At 34.5% G+C, this 25,425-nt stretch overlaps 4 protein-coding genes across 4 annotated transcripts; 3 read left to right on the top strand and 1 right to left on the bottom strand.

The window, feature by feature from the left end:
* Positions 1 to 641: 641 nt before the first annotated feature.
* LOC123213762 (methionine S-methyltransferase) lies at positions 642 to 8,820 on the top strand. The gene is made up of 12 exons (XM_044633296.1): positions 642 to 962; positions 3,047 to 3,240; positions 3,530 to 3,736; positions 3,873 to 3,968; positions 4,246 to 4,434; positions 4,509 to 4,697; positions 4,793 to 5,029; positions 5,746 to 5,880; positions 6,281 to 6,601; positions 6,758 to 6,937; positions 7,166 to 8,134; positions 8,220 to 8,820. The coding sequence occupies exons 1-12, from the start codon at positions 737 to 739 to the stop codon at positions 8,544 to 8,546; spliced, it is 3,270 nt and encodes a 1,089-aa protein (XP_044489231.1). The 5' UTR covers positions 642 to 736; the 3' UTR covers positions 8,547 to 8,820.
* A 287-nt stretch (positions 8,821 to 9,107) lies between these two features.
* LOC123213763 (22.7 kDa class IV heat shock protein-like) lies at positions 9,108 to 10,034 on the top strand. The gene has a single exon (XM_044633297.1). It carries the CDS (start codon positions 9,314 to 9,316, stop codon positions 9,878 to 9,880), a length of 567 nt encoding a protein of 188 aa, XP_044489232.1. The 5' UTR covers positions 9,108 to 9,313; the 3' UTR covers positions 9,881 to 10,034.
* Positions 10,035 to 12,943: 2,909 nt separating this feature from the next.
* LOC123214670 (protein root UVB sensitive 6) lies at positions 12,944 to 18,964 on the top strand. The gene is made up of 13 exons (XM_044634607.1): positions 12,944 to 13,482; positions 13,892 to 13,990; positions 14,170 to 14,283; positions 15,521 to 15,592; positions 15,670 to 15,780; positions 15,855 to 15,974; positions 16,985 to 17,086; positions 17,182 to 17,254; positions 17,409 to 17,492; positions 17,602 to 17,666; positions 17,769 to 17,870; positions 17,970 to 18,152; positions 18,498 to 18,964. The coding sequence occupies exons 1-13, from the start codon at positions 13,141 to 13,143 to the stop codon at positions 18,558 to 18,560; spliced, it is 1,530 nt and encodes a 509-aa protein (XP_044490542.1). The 5' UTR covers positions 12,944 to 13,140; the 3' UTR covers positions 18,561 to 18,964.
* A 2,570-nt stretch (positions 18,965 to 21,534) lies between these two features.
* Positions 21,535 to 23,612, bottom strand: LOC123213353 (zinc-finger homeodomain protein 4-like). The gene has a single exon (XM_044632771.1). The coding sequence runs from the start codon at positions 22,776 to 22,778 to the stop codon at positions 21,837 to 21,839; it is 942 nt and encodes a 313-aa protein (XP_044488706.1). The 5' UTR covers positions 22,779 to 23,612; the 3' UTR covers positions 21,535 to 21,836.
* Between the last annotated feature and the right edge of the window lie 1,813 nt (positions 23,613 to 25,425).

Genomic DNA, 25,425 nt, shown 5'->3' with positions numbered 1-25,425 from the left:
TTTTTTTTCAGATTTATATCTCCTACAATTAATTCATTATTACCTCGTTTAATTTCTTGATGGTGAAAAATGTTAATTCACACTGATAACATTACTTTGTCGGTTTTTATCTCAGAATAATCTTACAAAAAAAAAATCCTGAATTCAATTAATAATGTTATAATAAATCCCTTTTTAATATCTATTATTTAGCATTATAGTTTAATCTCGATCAATTTCTTTAAAATAAATCAATTAAGATTTGAAGTTCTTTTTAATTATGATTAATTAATTATATAAACAACAATTTATATTCATATTTAGTGTGTTGAGCTGAAGATAATATTGACATTAAAAATAATTAAAATTCAACAAATTTATAAATACACACCCCACCCCTAACATTAACTAATACTGTGATAAATCTTACCATAAAAAATAACAGGTCTACATTTGACTTTGACTAATGAAATTTCATGCCATATTTATTTATTTATAATATATATTATTTTTTTTATTTTTTGAGGCGTAACTTGGTGATCCCTCCCTTAGTACTATTTTTAGAAAAATAATAAAAAATTCCAAATGACCAACGTCTTGTCAATCTTCAAGCTGGTATGAAATTACATAAATACTCTCCTGCGTTGGACAAAAACCCGGAAAGTAAACCGCAGACTGCAAACCAACAAACTTCCACTTTCTTCCTTCTTATTCTCTTTACTGTACCTTGCTTTTTTCCGTGCTCACCGGAGACAACATGGAGGCGATCGGTTCGGTGGAGGAGTTTTTGAGCAAATGCGAGACGTCCGGTGACGCGGCCTACGGATTGTTCCGGTTAGTTCTGGAGCGCCTGGAGGATCCGAGCACTCGGACTCAGGCTCGGATCTTTCTCGCGGATCTTCAGAAACGTCTTGGAGACTTCGATCAGTGCCTCGAGAAGTATCATTTTCGGATCCAGGACATCGTTTTGGACCAGTACGAAGGTTCGCTCCATTTTACACTGTTAACCGTTTTAGTTTTGTTAATCAAGCCGCTTTTATTTGCTGGTCGTTGATTTGGTTGATTTTTTTAGTTGATGGAAGCGATCGTTTGATTTGAACTAAGTTAGTTTGAGCTCTTTTGGTTTGATTTAGCTGTTTTTTAGAGATATTTGATGAATGTAGAGACTCTTTATTTGATATTTCTGTTTTTTTGTTCAAATTATTTTCATTCATCAATTATTTTCATCATTTTGTTGCTGGAACATTCTACGAAAGCTTTTTATTGATAATTTCATGAAAATTTTTAACAAACCATATGATACTCTTGTGGTAGAAACCTTGTCAAATACTAGAGAGCTTTAGTTAGGTGCAGTTTTTTTTTAATTATTTTGTTTTGAAGAATTTTCATAGTTTATATGAAATTTCTTGATATTTGGTGTGGTTTGAGAAATTTCAAGTGAATATTTCCTTATTATCTTTTTCGTTTTTAGTGAACAGGAGGCGGACGTGGTTGGTGTAGTTTTTGTTATTTTTTTATTCTTTTAGTGGATATTCCGAGGAACCAATGAGAGTGTGAAAATTCTTGCGTGTCCCGTGCCTGCCCCATCGTTATTGCAGTTTCTGGGAGGCCAAAGAACTATTTCCCACCCAAAGTATGCTGCACTCTCAAGTTTTCCCCCTTTAACTTTGATAATCTCAAATACCCACTCATTAACCGTTAAAATTAACGATAATAAAGATAAAATTATCATTTTTTTTATAATATTAAAAATAAACTAAAATAAAATCTTTTTTTGTCTTCCTAAACTTTAAAAACTAAAAGTTTCTCTTAGTCTAAGTTTTAAAAAATGACAATTTTCTCTTAGGGTTTCGTTTCCCCAGCTCTTCGCCTTCCATAGATCCTCTGACGCCTATTGGATGTCCAAATGGGAGGAGAGAAACCGCTGGAGGGAAAGTAAGCTTTGGGAGGGAGAAGTTACTGGCAATAGTGCTGGAGATCTCGAAATAAAACCTTAGGGAGAAACTGTCATTTTTTTAAACTTAGACTGGGGGAAACTTTTAGTTTTTAAAATTTAGGGGGGCAAAAATAAATAAAATTTTAAAAGGTTAAAGTTCCGTAAATTTTAATTATTAATGGGTGGATATTTAAAATTATCAAAGTTAAAAGGGAGAAACTTAAGAATCCAACATGCTTTGGGTGGGAAATAGTCCTTTGGGCTTTCTGGGAAAACGAAAGACATAGTTTCAGCTTATTTTTGTCGTCTTCTGAGTACACAGCTTGAGCTTTTGCTTTTTTTTTTTTTCCCCACAGTTTGTCTTTTTTCCTGCTCTTTTTAATGTTTTTGGATTATTAAACAGCACCATATTGGTGTCACTTTAAAGTTTAATTCTATTTAGTTTAATTAGTTTGCTTTGAGGTCAAAGCCATACTTGCTGAAAGGAGAGAGCGGTTTTGGACTGTTTACACTATAAAAGTTAATCAAAATGGAAATTTCTTGGTTTGGGAAAACTGCAATGTATGTGCATAGGGTAGAGTGAATTTGTTTTGTGGGTAATAATTCTAATATGTGATTACCTGTTAAGCTAATTCACTATGCTTGATGTTTATTCAACTTAATTTCGTTTTTTGCTAATGATCTTGGATGTGTAAATATCTATCAGTGTATGACAGGATTTGAGTGAACTAAATTCAATTATTAATATCTATTATCTTTCGACTGTAACACTAATCATGCTCCTATATTTTGTTTCAAATTATTTGAGGTTCACCTGGTTATATATTTAATTTTCTGCACGTACATGCACAATTAATAAACCAACATACACACCTGCTTGCATTGTGTTAATTTGCAACTGTATGGTTATTCTTTGTAAAAAGTTTAACAGCCATTAAAATTCGCCCACTTCAAATTTTATCTCTGATAGCCTAGTGAGTTGTTCATAATTTTAGTATCAATTCATCAGATTTATCATGTGTTATTTTTCTTTTGGCCAAGACATAAGTTATTTTTAAATTGACCCCTTGTGTTAGGTGTTATCATGTTTGCTGGATTTTCTTCTTTGACACTCTTCTTTGCCAAGTACAGGCTACCAGGGAAGAAAAAAATTGACAACGATGGTGATCCCTAGCATTTTTATCCCAGAAGACTGGTCATTTACTTTTTATGAAGGACTAAATAGACATCCAGATTCTGTCTTTAAGGACAAGACAGTAACTGAGCTTGGCTGTGGAAATGGATGGATAACCATTGCCATAGCTGAGAAGTGGTTGCCTTCAAAGGTTTGTGTCTTCATCCCTCATGAGTCATGACAGATTTTGATTCATCTACAGCCATGTCTCTAGATGTTCTCTGACCATGCTTCATCCCTTCACAAGGTCTTGTTGATATTTTTGAATTTAAGATCTTGTTGATCTGTATAACTTATTAGCATCGCAATGTGTTGTATTATTGCGTATCACATCTGTTTAGAAAATTATACTTCTGTTTTTGTTTTAAAGATTTTTTGTAGTGGTTGGTTAAAAGAACCTTTTTGCAGTTCTTTATGGGGTCTATATGTCCATCTTCCAGGTATACGGCCTTGATATCAATCCCAGGGCAATAAAAATTTCTTGGATAAGCTTGTACTTAAATGCTTTGGATGAGAAAGGTCAGCTCATTTATGATGCAGAGAAGAAAACTTTATTGGATAGGGTGGAATTCCAAGAATCTGATCTCCTGGCTTATTGTAGAGATCATGACATTCAGCTTGATCGAATTGTTGGATGCATACCCCAGGTATTATTGTGAACCGCAGCCCTTATGACATTATCCAGTGTCTTTTTTCGTTGAAGTTGTTATATCTGGCATCATTATGGATGGCATCAGGAATTATTTTGTCTCCTACTTAACTCATTCTGTTTCATTGATGCAGATTCTTAACCCCAATCCAGATGCTATGTCCAAGATGATCACGGAAAATGCAAGCGAAGAATTTTTGTATTCATTGAGTAACTATTGTGCACTGCAGGTTGTTCTAGATTCTTTATTAATTTATTAATGAATGTCTGAGATGCCATTGAGAACCTCTTAATGTTTAATGATGAATTTGTTATGCATATGTATTACACCTTATTGATAACTATAAACTATATATCCTGTTTGATACAGTTAAAGTACTTTGATCAATGATGCTCATCCTTCTCTTTTCAAAAAGACTGAGCAATGCAAGTGACACATGAGACAGTAATGATTGATGTAATATTTGTGTTTCATTTCCTACTACAACGTTTTTTTTTCCTTCATAGGGTTTTGTTGAGGATCAGTTTGGCTTAGGTCTGATTGCTAGGGCAGTGGAGGAAGGAATAGCTGTCATCAAACCTTTAGGAATCATGATCTTCAACATGGGAGGTCGTCCGGGACAAGCTGTTTGTAAACGCTTGTTTGAACGTCGTGGTTTTCGTGTGGACAAGCTTTGGCAGACTAAAATTCTTCAGGCAAGCAAATTAGTTTTTAATCAGTAATCATTTATCCATCCAATATTTTGTCCTCTTAAATTGTCTTTTTGCAGGCCACTGACACAGATATCTCAGCCTTAGTTGAAATTGAGAAGAGCAATCCACATCGTTTTGAGTTCTTCATGGGGCTTTCTGGAGATCAACCTATTTGTGCTCGAACAGCCTGGGCCTATGGAAACGCTGGTGGACGGATCTCTCATGCTTTGTCAGTTTACAGTTGTCAACTTCGTCAACCAAACCAGGTTTCACTTCTTTTTATGCTTGTTTATTAGTGAAGTAAAAATTTTTTTACATGGTAAAAAAGACTAAAATGATGATGATTTGAATGAATGGCCAGGTGAAGAAAATTTTTGAGTTTCTTAAGAATGGCTTTCACGAGATAAGCAGCTCTTTAGATTTATCATTTGAGGATGATTCTGTTGCTGATGAGAAGATTCCGTTCCTAGCTTATCTTGCCAGTGTTCTGAAAGAGCATTCTTTTTTCCCATATGAGCCACCAGCTGGAAGCAAAAGATTTCGTAATCTCATTGCAGACTTTATGAAAACATACCACCATGTTCCCCTCTGTGCTGATGTGAGAAAACTTTCACTACAAGTCAGTTGTTGATACATGTTGTATGTGATTGTTTTCTGTTTACATACTTGTTTATACACCTTGGACAGATCATCTTCATTTACTGTTCTAGATGCTATTAAGCCTACACGTAGGTTGTTTTGCATTCTTTTGAAGTGTTTTCATGTGAACATAGTCTGTCATATTATTTGAGGTCTTTGGCTTCTACCTTAAAAGAGAAACTTTAAAGGAAGTCCTGGGCATAGTGAAGCTCTATGCTTTAGTTGACTATCCAGTGTTATCTGATCTAAGACTCATCAAATATTGGTTGATGCCTTGGTCATTCTTATATTTGTTGGACACACTGTCATGTGGAATTCCACCTGATTTCTATATCTTTTTGCACTAGGCCTCCTTTAAGTTGACTATTTGATGTGTCTTTTCTGTGGACTATGCTGTGTGGCGCATTAAATTATTCTGTTCTGTGGGCTTCAGTGAACACCAATAAAATAATCAGCTTGGAAGTGTTCTATTAGAATTGGGCCTATTGGCATACTTTTTCTGATGTAGAACAGATGGTGATCTACAAGTATCAGTTTTGGACTTACTCTTGTTCACTTCTGTTATAAGTTCTAGTTTGAGAATGCTGCAAGAGTTAAAAGATGTGTTAGTATCTGTTTCTCTCCTGTTTGAAAAGATCCTCATTTCTGACTTTTCTTCTCCCATTCTCAATCCAGAATGTAGTTGTCTTCCCATCAAGGGCTGTAGCAATCGAGAATGTTCTTAGATTATTCTCACCTCATCTTGCAGTTGTTGACGAACATCTAACTCGACACCTACCCAGGCAATGGTTAACAAGCTTAACAATTACGGTATGATCCGTCTCTAATGCATTTATTTCATCCTTTTTTATCATAGTTGAGTGACTCAATTTTAACAAGTGATGGTATAAAATAATAAAAAGCTGTACATTTTGAACTTTGGTGGCAATTACTTGGGCAATGAACTTTATTTTGGAATCAAAGGTAATTGGAATCAGTGATAGCTTCATCTGTTTTTGTAAGAGATGGTTTTTGCTGAGTAGAATCATGGAGTTGAGAGTTTCCATATTGAAATGTCTAATGTATTCAGAACTTAGTGTTGTTATTGTTTGTAATGTTGGACCTGGCTAGAATCATGGATCAGAGACATTTTCTCTTATTATTATTATTTTTCCTTTTCAGAATGTTGTCTATTCTTGCCACATGAACACATTTATGTCCTAATTTTCAGGGTACAGAAACCGAATTTCCTTCAGAAGATGTACTCACAGTAATTGAAGCACCATGTCAGTCGGAATTGATGGTAGAGCTTATAAAGAAGCTGAGGCCTCAGGTGGTAGTTTCTGGGATTGCTGATTTTGAGGCTGTTACCAGTTCAGCTTTTGTGCATCTTTTGGATGTTACAAGAGAAACTGGATCTCGTCTTTTTTTAGACATCTCTAATCACCTGGAGCTATCCAGCCTCCCAAGCTCCATTGGGGTCCTAAAGTATCTTGCGGGGAATTCTCTGCCATCCCATGCTGCAATTGTATGTGGTCTTGTGAAAAATCAGGTATTTATTTGTCTTCATTCCAAGAGGAAGATTCCTATTTGTCTAATCTAATTGTTCAGCCCTAAGATGAATGTCGAGATTCATATTCATAATTTTTCTTTCGGCTTTTTAGTTCTGAGAAGTCAACATTAACTGTATTCGGAGTCTTGATTCCAGGTTTATTCAGATTTAGAAGTAGCTTTTGTCATTTCAGAAGAAGAGGCTATCTGTAAGGCCTTGTCTAAGACAGTGGAAGTTCTAGAAGGGAATACTGCACTGATAAGTCAATTCTATTACGGTTGTATTTTCCATGAGCTTCTGGCTTTTCAGCTTGCTGATCGACATCCACATGAACAGGTTGTTATCCCTCTCTCTTTCTTTTCTATTAAGGAAACATATACTTATGATGTGTATATAAAGTATCTAAGAAATAATATTTCCTTTGTAGATTAACTCTTCCATGATTAGTATGATTATTTTTATTTGTTGATTCTATTACAACATGTTGTTTATGATTATTCAATAATTTGAAATACGCCACAAATTATGAAGCTCATGAAATCTATTTTTGCTACACACTTTCAGAGGGTGTGTGAAAATGCTAAATCAGCTGAGATGATTGGATTTTCTAGTTCAGCCAAATCAGTGCTTAACAGTGCTGAATTGTCTATCAATGAGACACCAAAGTGTTCTCTGATTCACATGGATGTCGACCAAAGCTTCTTGCCCATACCATCCCCAGTCAAAGCCGCTATCTTTGAAAGTTTTGCGAGACAAAACATGTCTGAGTCAGAACTTGATGTCACTCCCAGCATCAAACAATTTATCAAAAGCAATTATGGGTTCCCAGTCTATAACTATTCTGAGTTTATATATGCAGATTGCTCTCAAGCTCTGTTTAATAAGCTGGTCTTATGCTGCATTCTAGAAGGTGGAACATTGTGCTTTCCCGGCGGGTCAAATGGGAACTATGTTTCTACAGCCAAATTTTTGAAAACTAACATTGTTAAGATCCCTACTGAAGCTGAAGTGGGCTTTAAGTTGACAGAGAGGACACTCACCAAAGGGCTTGAGACTGTAGAGAAGCCTTGGCTTTACCTTAGTGGTCCAACAGTTAGCCCTACTGGTGTGCTTTACAGCAACAAAGAAATGGAGAATATATTAACTATTTGTGCAAAATTTGGGGCAAGAGTTGTGATTGATACTTCGTTCTCAGGATTAGAATTCAACTTTGAGGGTTGGGGCGGCTGGGACTTGGAAAGTTCCTTGTCAAAGCTGAGCTCTTCCAGCAACCCATCTTTCTGTGTGTCTCTGCTTGGTGGACTGTCTCTGAAGATGCTCACTGGAGCACCAAAATTTGGATTTTTGGTTCTGAACCAGCCTCAGTTGGTTGATGCCTTTAATAGCTTTCCTGGATTATGCAAACCTCACACCACTGCCAAATATTCTATAAAGAAGTTGTTGGGTCAGACTGAGCAAAAAACAGGAGACCTGCTGGTTGCTGTTAAGGAACGAGTAAGACATTTGGAGAACAGATCGAAGCACTTGAAAGAGGTATTTTTTTTTCTTCTCTGGCTAGGATTTCAACTTGTGAGTAATGCATTTATTTATACCTCTTTCTCATTTGATTTTCACGTAGACGCTTGAGAAGTGTGGGTGGGATGTGCTACAATCTTGTGGTGGTATTTCAATGGTGGCAAAACCATCTGCTTATCTCAACGAGTCCATAAAGATCAAGCGTTCACCTCAAGATGGATGCATTGACGAAGATTCTACCTCAGAAGAAATCAAGCTTGACTGTTCAAATATCAGAGAAGCTATAGTCAAGGCAACTGGTTTATGCATCAACAGCAGTTCATGGACTGGAATCCCTGACTACTGCCGCTTCACCATAGCCTTGGAAGAAAGTGAATTTGAGCGTGCATTGGACTGCATAGCCAAATTCAAAAGCTTCATAGGTAACTAAAACTGTTTTATCGTTATAGATCATGTCAACTAATTATTGTCTCTTGGCTTGAATACTGTGAATAAATCATTTATACTACATGTTCAACATATTCAAGTTGAGCTCTTTCCACAAGTCAGGCTACTGTTCAAATGTTCTCTCACATATGATACAACACTGATCAGTGTTGTCTGAAGTTTGATTGGGCTATATGTTTTTGAAAGCCACGTGTTTTGAATTATACCATTGTGTGAAGAATCCTTCAAATATAATAGAATTGTGTTTTCTCTGTGTATATTATTGAAAGTTTTTGGAATTTCAATTTCCCTTTTATCTTTTGGATTGCATAGAACAGCAAACTTCTGGTTCTTTTTGCACACAAATATGAAGTTGATTTTATATAGAAATTTGGCGCCTGCTTGACTCCTTTGTTAAATAAAAAATATGGGCTAAGACTAACTGGATTTTGGCCCATCAACTATTGCTGATCTCTGTATTGGAAAGCCCACATGTCGTGTCAACTTTTTAACTCAAATCCTCTACCCATGAATGTTTTCTCCAGAACATTCCAAAAAAAAAAAAAAGCCTTGGTCTGTCAATTCAAGCATCCCATCATCCTAACAATTCTCTCAATCCTCCTAGAGTTTTCTCACACTTTCTATCGAAACACTTCTAGAGAACAATCCAGATAATCCACCATTAAACCTATAAATACCTACTTCACCTCTCTGCGGTTCTATCATCGGAAACAGCTAAAAAATTACATCAACAATCTCCTAAAAATCTCAATGCAAACCAATATGGCGAATCCAAGAAGCCTTCTCGTGCTAACAATCATATTCATGGCAACACAAGCTAATGCACTAAGCCCATACACAAGACCATCGCTCTTCGACATGATGCTCCCGACAGAAGATCCCCTCAGGATCCTGGAACAGACCCCACTAACAATCCCAAAAGGCGTGGAGACTCTGGCTTTAGCAAGAGCTGACTGGAAGGAAACGGCGTCAGCCCACGTGATCACCCTTGATATTCCAGGGATGAAGAAGGAGGATATCAAAATCGAAGTGGAAGAGAATAGGGTGCTGAGAGTGAGCGGGGAGAGGAAGAGTGAAGAGGAAGTTCAGGGCGAGAAATGGCACCGAGCTGAGAGGACTGTTGGGAAGTTCTGGAGGCAATTCAAGCTGCCGGTTAATGCGGATTTGGAGCATGTTAAAGCTCATCTTGAAGATGGGGTGTTGAGGATCACCTTGCCGAAGCTTGCCGAGGAGAAGAAGAGGCAGCCCAAGGTTATCAATATTGCTGAAGGGAGTTCTTCTGGTGAAGATGTTAAGGCCACCAAGGCTGCAAGGTAGAGCGATGATGTGTTCTCAGTTTTAAAATATTTCAATTAGTTTTGTTTTGAGTGATTCTGTTTGATCTTCTGTTTGGTCATTTAAGTTGTCTGTTCAAGGATTTGGTGTATCTCAGTATTATAAGACAATGAATGAGTTGTAATTATACCACAAAGATCATCTCATCTATTGGGTCTCCCTTCGGATAATTCGACTGAGCTGACCGAAGATAACTGGCTTTATACATTCACATACATTCTCCATTTCTGCATCACTCGGAGGTCCGAGCTTTTCTACCTATTCTTATACTTACCAGAATGAGAATGAACCTTAAACTGAATCAACAGAGCCATAGGAATTCACTCTTGTTAGCAGATTTAGCCAGAGTTCGTGATTTGTTTTTTCCAAAGGATCTTGGGAAGACCGTCGAAAATACTATCTATGTTCATAGCTTTAGATTCCTGCGAAACTCATCGTGGTGGGTGTGGATTTGGACCATGAGTTGGGTTAAGACCCGTGAAATGTAGGGCTTGGTGCAACACATCCCAATAGTGAACCCAATCCGTTCAGGTGATGGATTCCGTCAAAATACTAATAAAATTTATTATTATTTTATTAATAATATAAAAATATATTATCATCTATACATAAATTTATATTAATTATTTACATATACAATTTCATTAAAACAGAAAATATTTTATAATTTACTAACGTATAATTAAAATGTGGGAAGTACCGTTTAAAACGAAATTCTCTTATCAAACTTCGATAGTAACAAGCGTGTGAAGTAGAAGAAGATTTTGATTTGTTTGGTGTGCTTCATGTAATTTTCCAAAAGAATAATGAAGTTCTGTGATGGGAGCACTTCACTGTTATGTCACAATAATGTCTCATACAAATTGTGTAACTTATACAGTGGAAATGAAATTATATAATGTGAATTGACTCTTATGGTAATCGAAAGATAGGTAACATTATTAAAGATATTTTCTTGCAATTATATTACTAATTTTATAGTAAATAGAAATTATGATTTAAAAATCCGGATATTAAAATTGAATAAAAGTGTGAAAATAAAAATTTAACTAGAGGCGAAAAGGTGCTTGCTTATTTAAAATCCACTTTGTAATACGCGCGCCAATAAGTAAAAACATACAGTAGATGGAACAGCTTATTGATGAAACAATGACACGTGGAAGGATGAGTGAGCTGAGTGCAAAAGTAGAAGCCAATAACAGGTTAAAAGAATCAGAGGTGGCATCAAAATCCGATCGCATACATTGTCCGTCAACCCAGCCGTCACCAGGAGGAAGATGACCTTCGAAACTGTGTGGCTCCGTGGCTTTCTGTCTCCAGAACCTGACAGAAGTTGATTTTGTTTTCCCCAAGGCCTTGTTTGGTTCTTCATTCCACTGCCTCTTTTCCCTTTTTTATTTTTTTTTAATAATTCAATTTTCAATAATTCTAATAACTAAAATGTTTTAGGATAATTTTAAAAACAATAAAATTATACTTATTTATTTTTAATATATAATATATATAAAATTAAATAATTTTAAATTAAAAATTAAAAATATTTAATTATATAATGATATATTATTTATATATATATTATTTACTATATATATATATATATATAATATTATTGTTCTAATTTTAAGACCCAAAGTTTTTGACATAGAAACCCATTTATGCAATATTCTAATGGTTTAAAAACATCCTTAAATGATATTCAATATTTGTTGGGATTTATTGGTGCTCCTGATCACTTTTTGTTAGGATTACTAAGTCCATTTTCTATAGTAAAATCCTAAAATAAATACAAGTTTTCTAAAGTCAGTTGGGTCTATATATCTTTCTTTTTAGAATGACTTATGAGTCGAAAGATGATACATATAATGTTTTAGTTTGATATACCTTATTTGAATATTTCGAATAGTCACATAATCTCATACATTCTTTACATCTTGTCATGATGTTATATAATAAGTTCGTAAAATTAATTACACTTCAAATAAATCATATTTGTGAAAATTTTTAATTATCCCTATGAAAGATTATATTTAAACAAGTAAAAAATTATCCCTAAGTAATATGTTATGCTAATTTCGATAAATTACATTAAAAAAAGTTTAAGCAATATTTCTTTGTTAAAGTTTTTAACAAAGTATAAAATCCAGAAAAGAATCAAAGGCTTGATGTAAAAGTTTCCCAAATTGCCATATAAAAGAGGTCAAAAAACAAAATTAGAGTTTGGCACAAAACGAACACGGCCTAATATAATTAAGGGAAAAGAACAATTTTTATCCAAAGTTTAATTTAAATTTAAAATCATACTTATAAAAGATGAAAAATCTAAACATTCACCTATGAGTTAATTATTATCTAAATTTTTAGTTTGAAGTAGAAGTAAAATTATTATTTTACCCACAAATCCTAAACCTAAAAAATTTATATCATTTTTTTTCCTTAATATAAAAAACTTAATTTACCTCTCATGATTAAATTTTGAAAAATTCATTTTTTTTTCATTTTTAGGTTTCATCTCTGATGGTTTAGAGAACCGACTGGTTGATTGGGAAGAAATGAAGATCTTCTTTGACAATGAATGACCTTTTGTTGTATAAACGATGAAACATTGTCTAGATTAAGAAGATTCAACAAAGAATGATAAAGTCTAGATGACTGTCCTTCATAACTGGATTTAGAAGATGGGTGTTGGCTGTCAGTCGGAATGATGGTGGTCGGAGAAAGAAATAAACTCTAGAGGTAAAATTTAAACTTTTAAAACTTTGAAGAATGAATTGAAGTATTAGTTTTAAAAATTTGGAGGCGAAAATGATATAAATTTTAAAGTTTTAGGGTTTATAGATAAAATAAATATTTTACTTTTATCTTTAATTAAAAATTTGGACAACAGTTAGTCTATAGGTAGATGTTTAAATTTTTTTTCAACTATGGGTATTATTTTTAGAGTAAGATAAAATTTGGGTGGGATATACTTCTTTTCCCCCAGAAATTAAATTAAAGCCCCAAACTGTTCTTCTCTTGTTTTCTCCCTCGGTAGCTCCGTGTAGGGTACCCACCCGCCACCTGTCTCTTTTATGCCCCCTCGCTCCCTTTTCTTAGTTCTTAGTCTCCATTTTCGTTATTGCCGAGGCCCAATCCCCCTTTAAATTCCCCTTCATTTTACATGCTTTTCTCATATGAAAAATTCAAAGCAATAATAATAGCAAAATCTCTATCACATTCTTTGATTATTATTGTTATTCTAATCAATGACGACTCCGCCAATCAAGCTCAAGCGGTCGCCGAACTCGGCTCCGGCGGCGGCAGTGGTGCAGGACGCGCGCCTTCTCGTGCGCGAGACGATGCGAATCAGCGCGAATCTGGCGACGTCGAGTGCGCCAATCGGCGAGGCGGCCGTGGTTGTGGATGATGCGAGGTCGTTTGGATTGGTGGAACGACCGCAGTTTGTTGAGTCGAGCTTGAGGTTGATCTGCGCAGAGGAAATCGACGGTCGGAGATGGAACTACGTGGCGGAGAAAGATGGTGCTGGAAAGTTTAAGAGGAATTCTTTTCGTGCTGTTTCTTTGCAGAGTCCTCAAGCTCCTGCCGAGGTCACCTCCTTGCTGTTACTGTGCATGATAATTTTACTAGCTGATATAGACAGTAGGATTAACACGGATTGGTACTGTGCTTTTCAGCTTGGCGGTTAAGTTTATGAGATTGGTAACTATTGTAACCCTGTTGTGCCATTATGTTATGGTACTAGTAAGAAAGAATGCCGTGAGCTCAATAATGTTTTTGGGTTATTAGGCCAGCAAAATATTAGTTCCTCTTTGAACAGATGATATGAATTATTAGTAATTGATTTTGCGTCATTGCCTTTAGCTTATTAGTTCCTCTTTGAACAGATGATATGAACTATTAATAATTGATTTTGCGTCATTGCATTTAGCTTAGTAGTCCTTGCTTATGAATCAAGTTGTGTTTTGCTTAAGTTTATCTATTGAATTTGTTGTGCAGGAATTGATGTCATTCATAAGATCTTATGTGGTACCGGATGGTTTCCCTGATAGTGTCACCCCTTCTTATGTGCCATACATGAAATGGAGGGCTTTAAAGGTATTATTTATTTTTATGAACAATAGTAGCGAGTTGGAAGGGTTGGAGAAGTTTTTTTTTCCCCTCAAATTTTAGACTGTGTTAAGGCTCTTATGATGATGATAATTCTTGCATGTGGATAGTGACTATTTTGGTCCTATCAAAATTGCTAAATCAACTTTTGTCATATTTGATTGTAGCACTTCTTTGGTGGAGCAATTGGTGTTTTCACTACTCAAACCCTTTTGAGTTCTGTTGGGGTCTCTAGAAATAAAGCCACTCCTGGGGCTGTTGCTATTAATTGGATTATCAAGGTATGTAACTTCAGCATTTTCAGTAACCACTTTGATATCTTATGTAAGAACTGAACTAACTTTTATTTGTAGGAAGACACAACTTTGCTAGACTTGTGCTACTGCTGTTAGAAAATACATCATAAGATCGCCTGTGCTACTGCCACTTATGCAATTCTATCATTTCACTATATTGCATATTGCCTTCAGTTCTACTTTTTCCTTTTCTTTTATTTGATAAGTAACTCAAGAAATCTTAAATCGACTGAAGAGGGATTTACAAAGCAGTGAACAAATTGTCTTTTGGATATCTATAAATGTATAGATTAGGAAAATAAAAAAAGAAAAGCTCAAAATAAAGAGATGAGGAAATCACCTAAGAGTCCTGACATCAGCAAAAACACTACGAGGAAATAACTTTAATGAATTAATTTGCTGCCTCGCAATTGCAAAGAATAGATAAACAAAAAAAAAGAGGCACATCTCAAAGTTTAGATGATATAAAAGCCCAAAGAGAAGCTTGAAACTATGCTGTCGCATGAAAACTTAAACTCATCTGCATTTGTCTTAAAAAATTATCTACTTTTTCTGTCCAGATGATCCAAAAGATATCTATAATAGAACAGCCCCATAAAACTCTTTAACTCTTTTTATTACCCATCAAATTTATTTTTTTCCTTTCTTTTTTGGGAGGATAAAATACAACAAAAAAGAGTAGCCTAATATTGATTAGAGGGAGAAACAAGATTAATCCTCGACTGTGTATTCATATAGCATTGCATATACAGGTGGTCTAAGTTCAGCCTGCTTTTCACACATAATGCACCAATTAGGATATAGGCACATCTTGCGACTTATAATCTGAAGAATGTCATCAGGACATGCATAGAAGATCTGCAATATTTCTAAACTTGAGATTTCACTCCCGATGGGAAGATGGAAGCTGCTGCATTAGTAACAGAAGCATTATGCATAGGCGGAAGTTTGTAAATCCAGGAAAAAGATCACAGAAAGCATTCTATCTTGGTTCTGTTCTATAGTCAAGTCACTTTTATCTGACATGCAGTGGGACCTTATTGAGGCCCTAACCCTAGTTGGGGCCTTTTCCCCATTATGTGGTGTTCTCCATTGACTGCTCTTTAATGTCTTCCTATCTTTGTTTCTTTACAAGCTTATCATATTCCAAGATAGCCTTTGTTTTCAAAAAAGGTGAACATCAAAAAATATTTTTGGAATCAAAGTTATGTCATTATTGCAGGATGGTGCTGGCCGAATTGGAAAAATGATTTTTGCCCGACAAGGAAAGAAATTTGATTATGATTTGAAACAGGTAAGATTGTTTCTTGTCATACTAAATTTTGCTTGTTATTTTTCCAATAAATTTTCTAACGTCAATATTTATTCTAGCTTCGGTTTGCTGGTGATCTTCTTATGGAGTTGGGTGCTGGGGTAGAATTGGTAACTGCAGCTGTGCCTCATCTATTTCTTCCTTTGGCTTGTGCTGCTAATGTTGCAAAGGTACATGGTCTTTTTACATCATATATTCGATGGTGAGTCAAATTTACTGCTTCTTACTCATTGTTTGCTTACAGAATGTGGCAGCTGTGACATCCACATCAACACGTACACCAATTTACAAAGCCTTTGCTAAAGGGGAAAATATTGGGGATGTCACTGCTAAAGGAGAATGTGTTGGAAATATTGCAGATCTGGTATGCACTTCATACTAAAATTTTGTTTTCTCTAGAATAGAAGCTGTATTATTATGTGTGAATGATTTTTGTTAATTGAATTATTTTTGCTCTTTTGGCCTTCTGAAACTAAAACTGCAAATAAAGTTTGTGAATCAAGAATTTGTTACTTAAGAGTTAGAACCTAAACATTTTTACGCTTAATAATATTTCTTAGGTGGTTTAAATAATTTGCGATCGTGTCGGTAGGGATATTGGCATGAACCCTGAAATTGTTTTTTTTTTTTTAATTATATGAGGAAAAATGGTGTTTATGCTTGACCTATATCAAAATTAGAACGGTGTGGTGCATGAAGGTGAAAATAAGAGTAAATTGTAGTATGTAAAGAAATGAAGGGTTTTGGGTGAATATAGACTTTTCTGTATGAGTCCACTGTAATGTTTAACTTTAAGATATTTTAAGTAATTCATTGATTATCTGAAATGACATAAAACCATGGATATGAAATCATTGTATTTGAATAGCTTTTTAACTTGAAAAGCTATCATTTTAATTACATTGTTTTGGGTGGGGTGTGGGGAGGTGAAGGGTGTCATGCTTCGCATGATGGATCAGACTGAACAAAATTTGATTTTGTATTGTTTATTTTACTGTATAAGACAAACTGTGCTGTTCTGGTCTTTACTTTTTGCACAACCCATTCCAATCTGAGGTATAGATAGCTGTTGCAAGTGGTAACCGGCAGCTCAATATACACTTTGTTGGAATTGTGCACATGTATCTTGATGGATATTCTGTGTAGTTATGTTGCACGTACAGGTAGAAATAGAGTGGACTAAGCCCAATACGAGCTTATGTCTTTAGGTATACATTGTCATATAACACTGCATGCTCAGATATTATTATTCAGACATGAACCTTTCAAATACCTAGCTGGATCACATCCGGCCTTATTTTTTTAATACATTTTTGTTCCATAATTTATGAGTTTTTGCTTGAGGTTAATGTGCTGCTCTGTTTGTTTCTGTAGCTGGGAACCGGTTTGAGCATAATTATCTCAAAAAGAAATCCCTCTCTGATAGCTACATTTGCACTTCTTTCTAGTGGATATGTTTTAAGCTCCTACAAAGAGGTTTGCTTTTGTACTAATACTGATGTAGTTTTGTTATCTCTTCTGTTGTGGAAGTTTTTGATTGTGCTAATTGCCTTGCTTAATTTTTCTGTCAGGTTAAATCTGTAGTGTTGCACACATTAAACCGGGCAAGATTTTCTGTGGCTGTAGATTCCTTCCTCAAGACAGGTTAGGACTAGTCTTATGCATAATGGACCAATCTCATTAATTTTCATTTCCAATCCAATGTCAATGATTATTTTGTTACATGAAGTTCTCCCTATAAGTTTGAGTTCACTTTTCATTATGTAGAGACTTAACTGTGTTCTATATCCAATTTCAGGGCGAGTTCCCTCATTACAAGAGGGGAATTTGCAGGAAGATATATTCAGTTTTCCCTGGTTAAAGGGTAGACCTGTTGTTCTTGGTAAGTGCATGAGATTGTAGACTAATAAATGTTTACTCATTCATAAGTCCACTGCTATGGTTTTCTTCTACCTGTCTTCAACCTAAAGTGTGTTTCTGCTGTTTGGCAGGATCAAGATTTAAAGATGCGTTCCAAGACCCAGGTGCATATCTTTCCATAGAGCCTCTATTTGAGGTATGACACAAGCATGAAATATTTTCTCTTGTTAAATATAATTTTGCCTCAGTATTTGTCTTGTATGTAATGAATATTTCCTTCTTTTTTTTAATATCACAGAAAGAGAGATATGTAGTAACATATAATCCTTCAAAAGGTAAAGTATATGCATTGCTCAAGGATCAGGCAAAGTCAGATGACATTCTAAAAGCAGCATTTCATGTAAGATTTAGACTTTTGTGTTACATACTTGTTACACCAGGTTAAAATGTTTATTCCTCTTACATATGTGCATAATTTGTAATTTACCTTGTGTTTCAGGCTCATGTGCTTTTGCATTTCATAAATTTTGAAAATAATTCTCAATCGTCATCCTGGAAGGAACAGGAATCTGATCATTCAAGACTAATGCACACAACTGCTGATCTTGAGGCTCGCATTTCAGAATCATGTAAGACAGTCTCAATAGCATATGGGCTTTTCAAGAGGAAAGCTGCAGAACAGGTAAGCTATTGAAAAATCTAAATTTTTAGAGAAAAAATTTGAGTCTGTTCATATTTTATCCTTTGGCTGTGGATTGTTCGGTTATGCTAGGATTTGGGTCATTTTTTATATGAGAAGAATTTTCAAATGCTCGGTTCTTACAAAAAAAACTGTTTTTTTCTTTTCTTCTTGTAACATTTTAGATAAGCAATCTCAGCATGCACTGAGCTGAATTCCAATTGAATTTGAATCCCATATGGCAAATGCTTTGTTTGAATATCAGTGTCATTTAAAACACAAGAATAATATATTTCAATGGTCTTTGGTGGTCTATCAATGTAATTATTTCTCTTTATTTTCGTGTAGGGTTGGAGAATGTCTGATTCACTTCTGAATCCTGGCCGAGCAAGAATTGTATTCCCTGGTTAACATGCTCTATCTCTATCACCATTCAAGGTCAGCTGTTAAACTTGCCAAAGAGATTTACATCTACAACCAATCCTGAAAACATACAGGTGAACAAGAGATCGCCATTGATACCGTGGAAACCATGAATCTTGTCAAGCCTGAGGCATAATCCGAAACATTCACAAAACACTCCGTTGTGCACGAACTCCACTACCTGAGTGAAAGAAATTAACCATTTGCATAAAGTTGCATGGTGTAATATACATAGGAACTACTTTCATTTCTGGGTTTCCAAATGTCTTTTCGTTTTCCTTTTCTCTTAAGTTTATTTTACCATATTTGAAACCCATTTTTGTATCAAAAATTTCTCCACTTCTCAACACAACGCTGCAGAGGTAAATATCAAGTTTCTTTACTAGTGAAAAGCTTGGTCTCTTATTGCAAAAGCAGTTGACAGCATGCCAAGATTGGCAATGCACAGAAGCCAAAGCCTGGAAGGGGGTAATGAAGTGCTGTGTTGATTTGCAGCTTTATTGATGTCAATCAATCAAAGTCTGTGTCGGGTGAGAGGGCTTTTGACAGTGTGATTGTGCAACTGCATGTGCGTCTTTGCATGCCTGCCTGCCTGCTTGCCTGCCTGCTTACTGCTTAATGTTTACATGCATCTGTTATTGTGCACGTGTGTTGAGTGTTTTCAATTTATGCAAAATTGCTGCATTTCCCTTCCCTTCCTCTTTCCTTCTGAAAGGCAGAAGGTAGACCTATGCATTTTGCTTTCATGGTTTCATATTTTTCTATTTCTCTTTGGCCAAAGGACTATGTCATATCCCAGGTATAGTGAAATCTTAAATTTTCACCATCTAATTTTTAAAAATCCAAACACTCATCCATAATGAAATTTTTGTTAAAAATTTCAGTTAAAGTTAGGGATAAGACTGTTATTTACTAAAAAATTAAAAATTTATCATATTTTTTTTTTATATTTAAAAAATTTATATATTTTTTCTTAATCAAAAGTTTGAAAAGTGATAAAAACCCTCTAAGGTTTGTTCTTCTTCCTTGTATGTTGATTTCTCCTTCTTCGGCTATTGACAATCCTCTCTTACCCTTTTATCTCTCTTTCAGTTTCTCTTTCTTGCATAGCTGGTTGTCTTCTGTCAAAGACGAAGAAGAAATCTTTCAATAGTATTTTTAATGCCTCTTTTTTTATCCTATGATCTATATATTATTATATTCTAGAACCAAATATTATCGCCTTTTATTCTTTTGAAAAATAAAATATCTTTTAATTTCTCATAAAAATATTTAGTGACAAAGTTGTACTGACAAAACTTGATGAGTTAAAAGATTGCCCACAGTGAAAGAAAATTGACCACCAATGTTTAACTGAAATGTGTTATTCTTCAAACTCAGTAGTCCCTTGAGTTGGTTGCAAGTTTCTCTGAAACTGATGTTGATGGATGGCCCCCCTCTTCTCTGGTAATAATCTTATGATCCGTTAACATTCATCCAGCTGTAGATACATAGAGAAATTGTTTGAATGTTTTTATAAATTTATTATCAACAATTTGGTAATTAATCAAAACAAAAAGTGGGGTCTTTTGAATGCCACCATTAAATTTCTCACCCTGTCTCTATTTATTATCATTTGGAGCATCATGCTTCCCAATTTAATACACCCCTTAAATGACGACTCCTGGCTTCACGTAATTTATTTTGATTGGTTACTCAATTCACAACATCATGGGTTGAAGTTTTCTTTTTTATCAAATCAACTGAGTTAAAAAATTTTAAAAATCTACGAAATATTTTTATCGTATCTATTAAAATGTATTGAATGATAAAAAATTAAATTTCTTGTTTACATAATTATAATATTAAGATAATTAATTGAAAATATAAGGATCATTCTCATATTTGAAAAATTCATAAAAGATAAAATACATATAATATTTTATTTTGAATTCAAAATGGTAAATTAAATTAGTGTTTTTATTAGCCAGCTTATGGAAGAATGAAATTGATCTATAATTACTACTAAATAATCATGTAATTTATGGAAAAATTAAAATAATCTTGTATTGTTCTATTACTTAACAAAATCATTAATTCTGGCAAGATAAGTTTGCTGTGTGTTATTAATAATTGAAAGGGCGTGATGAAGTCAGTCAGGCAGGCAGGCAGGCAGGCAAATCTTTAACTTCAGTTAGTAAATTCAGATTAATTTTCACTTAATTTTGTAAAGCAATTATATTTAATTATTTCTTCTTCTAGTTTTCAGTGAAAGAACATCCCATCGGAAAGTTGAATAAATATTATATAAAATGCATGGATGAACAAGTATATTACATTACTAAATTCACCGACTGACATTCACCTTTTAGTGGTTAAGCCAAAAAATAAAAAATAAAACCTTTTTCAGGAGCACTGTTTAATTATATACTTAGAAAAATTACTAAAATTAAATAAATTAAAATATAACACTTGAAGAACAGTAAACAGGTAAAATAGTAGTAGAATAAATATGGTGTCCTCTTCCCAACAGCCAACCTTTGAGGCTTTGAATACTATGAGAAGGGACGTACAGTCAGTCTTGTCTTCCTCCTCGATCAATCGAACCTTTTGTGAAATAAGAATATACAATGTACAATAATATCTCACCTCAATTGGTGAAAATTAAATTTTATTCTCATTTATACATATATATATATTTTTTTTGAAAACATGGATACGACAAAATTTATGAAAATATATTTGATAATCATTTTCACAATATTCTAAAAATATTAATTTAAAATATTATATCAAACATAGTTTAAAATATAAAAAAAAATATTAGATCTCAGATTCATAATTTAACGTTAAATAAAGTGAATTAAATCTACCAATTCCACAGGAAAGAATAAAACTTTGAATATTCATAGTATAGTAATGTATACATAATATGAAGCAAGGAATTAAGAAGAGAAATTAAATTACACCATGAAGATCAATGTTCAATAAAATTGAGACATTAATTCATAATAATAATAATAATAATAATAATACATCTGGGTACTCGAAACAACAAATAAAGTTGATCAAGCAATCCATTTCTACAGGATTCAATGGATTGTCGAAGATCTACCTAAATTAGCAACCAAATATTATTGTAAATTTCTTAAAGACACAAAAACAGAAAATACAACGCGCAAAAACAAAAACAAAAATTAAAAGTGTAAGCAAATTTTTTAAGCTACTAATAAAGTAGGGTTAAACCCTAATTAATAATTAGATTGATCAGTTGATCTTTATCAATTAAGCACTTGAAGTTGGAGCTGCAGGAGAATGATGGTGATTATTATTGTTGTTGTTGTTGACGTTGTTCTTCTTGGCGAGGTTGTGCTTGTTGTTGTGCATCCACACTTTGAGGACTCTTCTCTTCACTCCAATTTCTTGGCAGAACTGTTGCACCACACTTTCTTCTTGTTTCTGAATTTTCCACCCGACTTTCTCGGCAAAGTTGAGCATTTTCTCCTTTTGATCCTGAGAAAACTTTGTTCTGTGTCTTTTCTTCACCATCTGCATTGGCCTCGCCATAACCCCGCCTCCGCCCTCCTCCTGCTCGTCCGATTCTGATGGCAGTGACCCCATGTTGTAGGACATTATCATCTGTTGAGGCCTGGAAGATATGAGAGTTCCTGTAGGGTATCCAAGCGCCTCCGGAGGCAAGAGATTCTTTTGATGATGATGGCCCAGAATTAATTTTCTTCCAACTCTATTGAGATTGTGATGATGGGGATGGTGGGGATTGTGGAAACAATCACAAGGAGAGGGGTGGTTTGAATGCTCACCGTCGATTTCTTTTCTGTGGAAGTTTCTGTGGCAGTTGCAGGCGGAGCAGTTGAGGGCTTCGATGGTGCCTTCTTCTCCACTGGGCATGAACTCGCCGCAGCCGTCTGTGGCGGTGCCTCCCATGGCAGCTGCGTGGTTCTTGAGGCATTCTCTGTAGCGGATTATCTTTTTGAAGGTAGCGGTGGTGGGTAGGTGGTGGTCCTGTAGGGGGGAGGAAATTGGACCATTGTTGTTACTTGAAGGGATTTGAGGTGGTGGAGGTGGAGGCGGTGGTGTTGAAGATGGGATGATGTGATTATGATGGTGATGATGATGGTCATGATGGATCATGTGGGGATGGCCATGACCATAGGTAGAATTTAAGGGAATTGGGATCTCTCCTTCTTCATGACTTGAAAGTTCCATTTCGAGATATCCCTCTTGCTTTCCTGTTTGTTGGTTAATTTGGAGACCAAAAGAGAAAAAAAGAGAGAGAGAAAGAAAGAACAAAGACAAGGGAGGGAGGGGGTTTGGGATTGGAAGATTGTTTTTGTTTAAATGATGATTAAATCAAAAGCTTGACAATTGTCCACACAACTTTAAATTTCTAGAACATTAACAGTAATTATAATAAAATACACCAAAAGAACAATTGAAAAAAAAAAAGGAAGAAGAACTGACCAAGATGACCCACCTCAAGAAATTGCATATAAAAAAGACAAGGGGGGTTGCGAAACAGTTCTTGGACAGTTAAGGATTCAAGAGGCAACCCCTTTTGATGATCAAAAGGACAAAGCAAAAACAAAAGCTAGAGGGGTGTGATCATCAACAGTGCACCTAGGCTTTGAATACACTCCATGACTCATGCATTTTCAGCTTTCAAGGTCGACCTAGAAAGAGAAGAAGAAGAAGAAGAAGGAAATTTAGCAATAGTGTAAAGAAACTAAACCTTGGAAGAGAAACCTCATTCTTGAAGTTGAAAGAGAAGAGAGGCTAAACAGAAGCCATCTTGCTAGCTCAAAAGATGTGAAACCCTAAACTAGAAGAGGCAAGAAACTAAGGTTTCTCAAAAGGGAGATGAAGGAAATTACTCTGATCATGATAAACTTGATTCTCTTTGTGAATCTTGAAGAAATAAGCACACTTAAACACCTTGAATAGTAAAAGAAAATTAGGTTGCAAAAGAGGAAGAAATTAGGAGAAGAGCTCACACAGAGAAGAGGAGACAAAGGAGAGAGAGAGAGTTTTGCAGGTGGGTTTTGCTAGTGAGGCAAGCACTTAACAAGAGCTTATAGAAGTGTTGAGGGCTCAAAAAGGAGAGAGAGAAAGCAATTTTTTTGTTTTTGTTTTTATTTTTAATTTACAAATGTGAATAGATTTGAGATTTAATTTATTTAGCAAATGAAATTAAAATTAAAAAAAAAGTGGGGTGATTGCTTTACTTGCACTATCAGGAATCAAGTTTACTCCATGTAGAGAGAGCAGTGTGTCAGACGGTGGAGAGGACAAAAGAGGCAGCCTAAAAAAGAATTACAAAAAACAAAATTAATGTTGTTTAAATGGAAATTAGTTTAATCTCTTAATTTCTGTAATTTCTGCCATTAAAGTTCAAACCTTTCATGTATATTTGAGTTGACTTGTTTGCCCATATTTATGGTTGACAAAGATATTGTCATTTCTCTCTATCTCTCTCTCTCAGGTTTCATGAATTAAGTGATTTTAACTGACTCAAATAATTGTTCAACAACTTGATCATATGCTTCTTAATTAGCATTAATAATAAGATTATATAGTTAAGCTTGAAATTTATTGTGGAGTTAAGAGATGCCATACTACTCATGTGAAAGGTACACCAGATCTAGGGCTTTTGAATTCTTCAAAACCCTCATTGATTTATGAAGAAAGAAAGAGAAATAAATATGAATTTGAAAGAAAGGGAGGTGAGGGAGGAGTGATGCATGGTAATTATAAGGTCTTTGGCTGAGAATAGAAAGATTGGGTAGTGGGTTCTTTCCTTGAAGCACCAGTCTTACTGATGAGGGAAAATATAATCATGGTTTTGCAGAAGGGTGTTCCATAGATTTCAACTTGTAAACTTAGTATCTTTGGACAACACTTCTGCATTCATCTCTGTGTGTTGTTTCATCATCAATAGGTTTACTCAACGTGACAATGATGTTCCTTTGGAACACTAAGGCAACTGCATTTCTATAATATATAATAGCCTTAAAAATATAAAATAGAGGAATTTACATTTACATCCTTCAAGTTTGGTTTAAGTCAACTCCCCCATTTTTTGAAAACTAACAATGACAACCACTTGTAAACTATTATGTTGATGTGCATTTCATGCATGTAGACTTATCCAAAAAAGAAATTACAGAAATAATAAAATATATATATATACTTTAAATATACAAAATATGTATATTGATAATATGTTATTACGTGATTAGATAATTTTAAATTAAAGATAAAATAATATCTAATTACATGATAATATCCCATCTCTATACTTATTTTGCATATTTAAAGTGTGTCCTTGTAAATTGCTCAATACAAAAATATGTCTTCAGGGTACTATCGTTAGGTCTAAAATCTGTGGGATGTGATTTTTTTAAGATAAAATATTGAGTCTTTGATGGAAAATTCCCTAGATATACTCAGATCATCACATGGACGGCTGGAGAGAGAGAGAGAGAGAGAGAGAGAGAGAGAGAGAGAAGAAAAGAAAAGGGAAGGAATAGTTCTACTTTCCCAACCAAACAGTGTGAAAGATTGATTCACTTGGTAAATAAATGATTTTAATTTCATTGCTTTTACATAAATAAAAAATAAAGAACTTATAATATTATAATATTCTTGTTTCAAATAAGCCCTAGCAAGTCTTGTTTAGTATTATTGTCTCTGATACTTATATAAGTTTACTATGAAGAACAATGATTAAAAGAGAAAAAAGAGCAAGAAACAAAAAGAACAATGTGCCCATGTTGAACAAATATTGTAAAAATATTAAATTTTGTTTTTCTTTTCATAATTTTTTTTTTACATAGAGAGAGACGGAGAAAGAATA

This window comes from Mangifera indica, chromosome 4 (assembly GCF_011075055.1).
Source record: "Mangifera indica cultivar Alphonso chromosome 4, CATAS_Mindica_2.1, whole genome shotgun sequence".
Taxonomy (NCBI): Eukaryota; Viridiplantae; Streptophyta; class Magnoliopsida; order Sapindales; family Anacardiaceae; genus Mangifera; species Mangifera indica.
The sequence above is the reverse complement of the archived record's forward strand: the minus strand, read 5'-3'. Positions and strand labels throughout refer to the sequence as shown.

Bases quoted from the DNA above. Each gene is read 5' to 3' on its own strand.
- LOC123213763 (XM_044633297.1), top strand. From the start codon at position 9,314: ATGCAAACCAATATGGCGAATCCAAGAAGCCTTCTCGTGCTAACAATC.
- LOC123213353 (XM_044632771.1), bottom strand. From the start codon at position 22,778: ATGGAACTTTCAAGTCATGAAGAAGGAGAGATCCCAATTCCCTTAAAT.
- LOC123213762 (XM_044633296.1), top strand. From the start codon at position 737: ATGGAGGCGATCGGTTCGGTGGAGGAGTTTTTGAGCAAATGCGAGACG. The intron at 3,737-3,872 runs GTATTATTGTGA...TCATTGATGCAG, and splicing joins TTGTTGGATGCATACCCCAG to ATTCTTAACCCCAATCCAGA. The intron at 6,938-7,165 runs GTTGTTATCCCT...ACACACTTTCAG, and splicing joins ATCGACATCCACATGAACAG to AGGGTGTGTGAAAATGCTAA.
- LOC123214670 (XM_044634607.1), top strand. From the start codon at position 13,141: ATGACGACTCCGCCAATCAAGCTCAAGCGGTCGCCGAACTCGGCTCCG. The intron at 13,991-14,169 runs GTATTATTTATT...ATTTGATTGTAG, and splicing joins TGAAATGGAGGGCTTTAAAG to CACTTCTTTGGTGGAGCAAT. The intron at 15,593-15,669 runs GTAAGATTGTTT...TATTTATTCTAG, and splicing joins TTGATTATGATTTGAAACAG to CTTCGGTTTGCTGGTGATCT.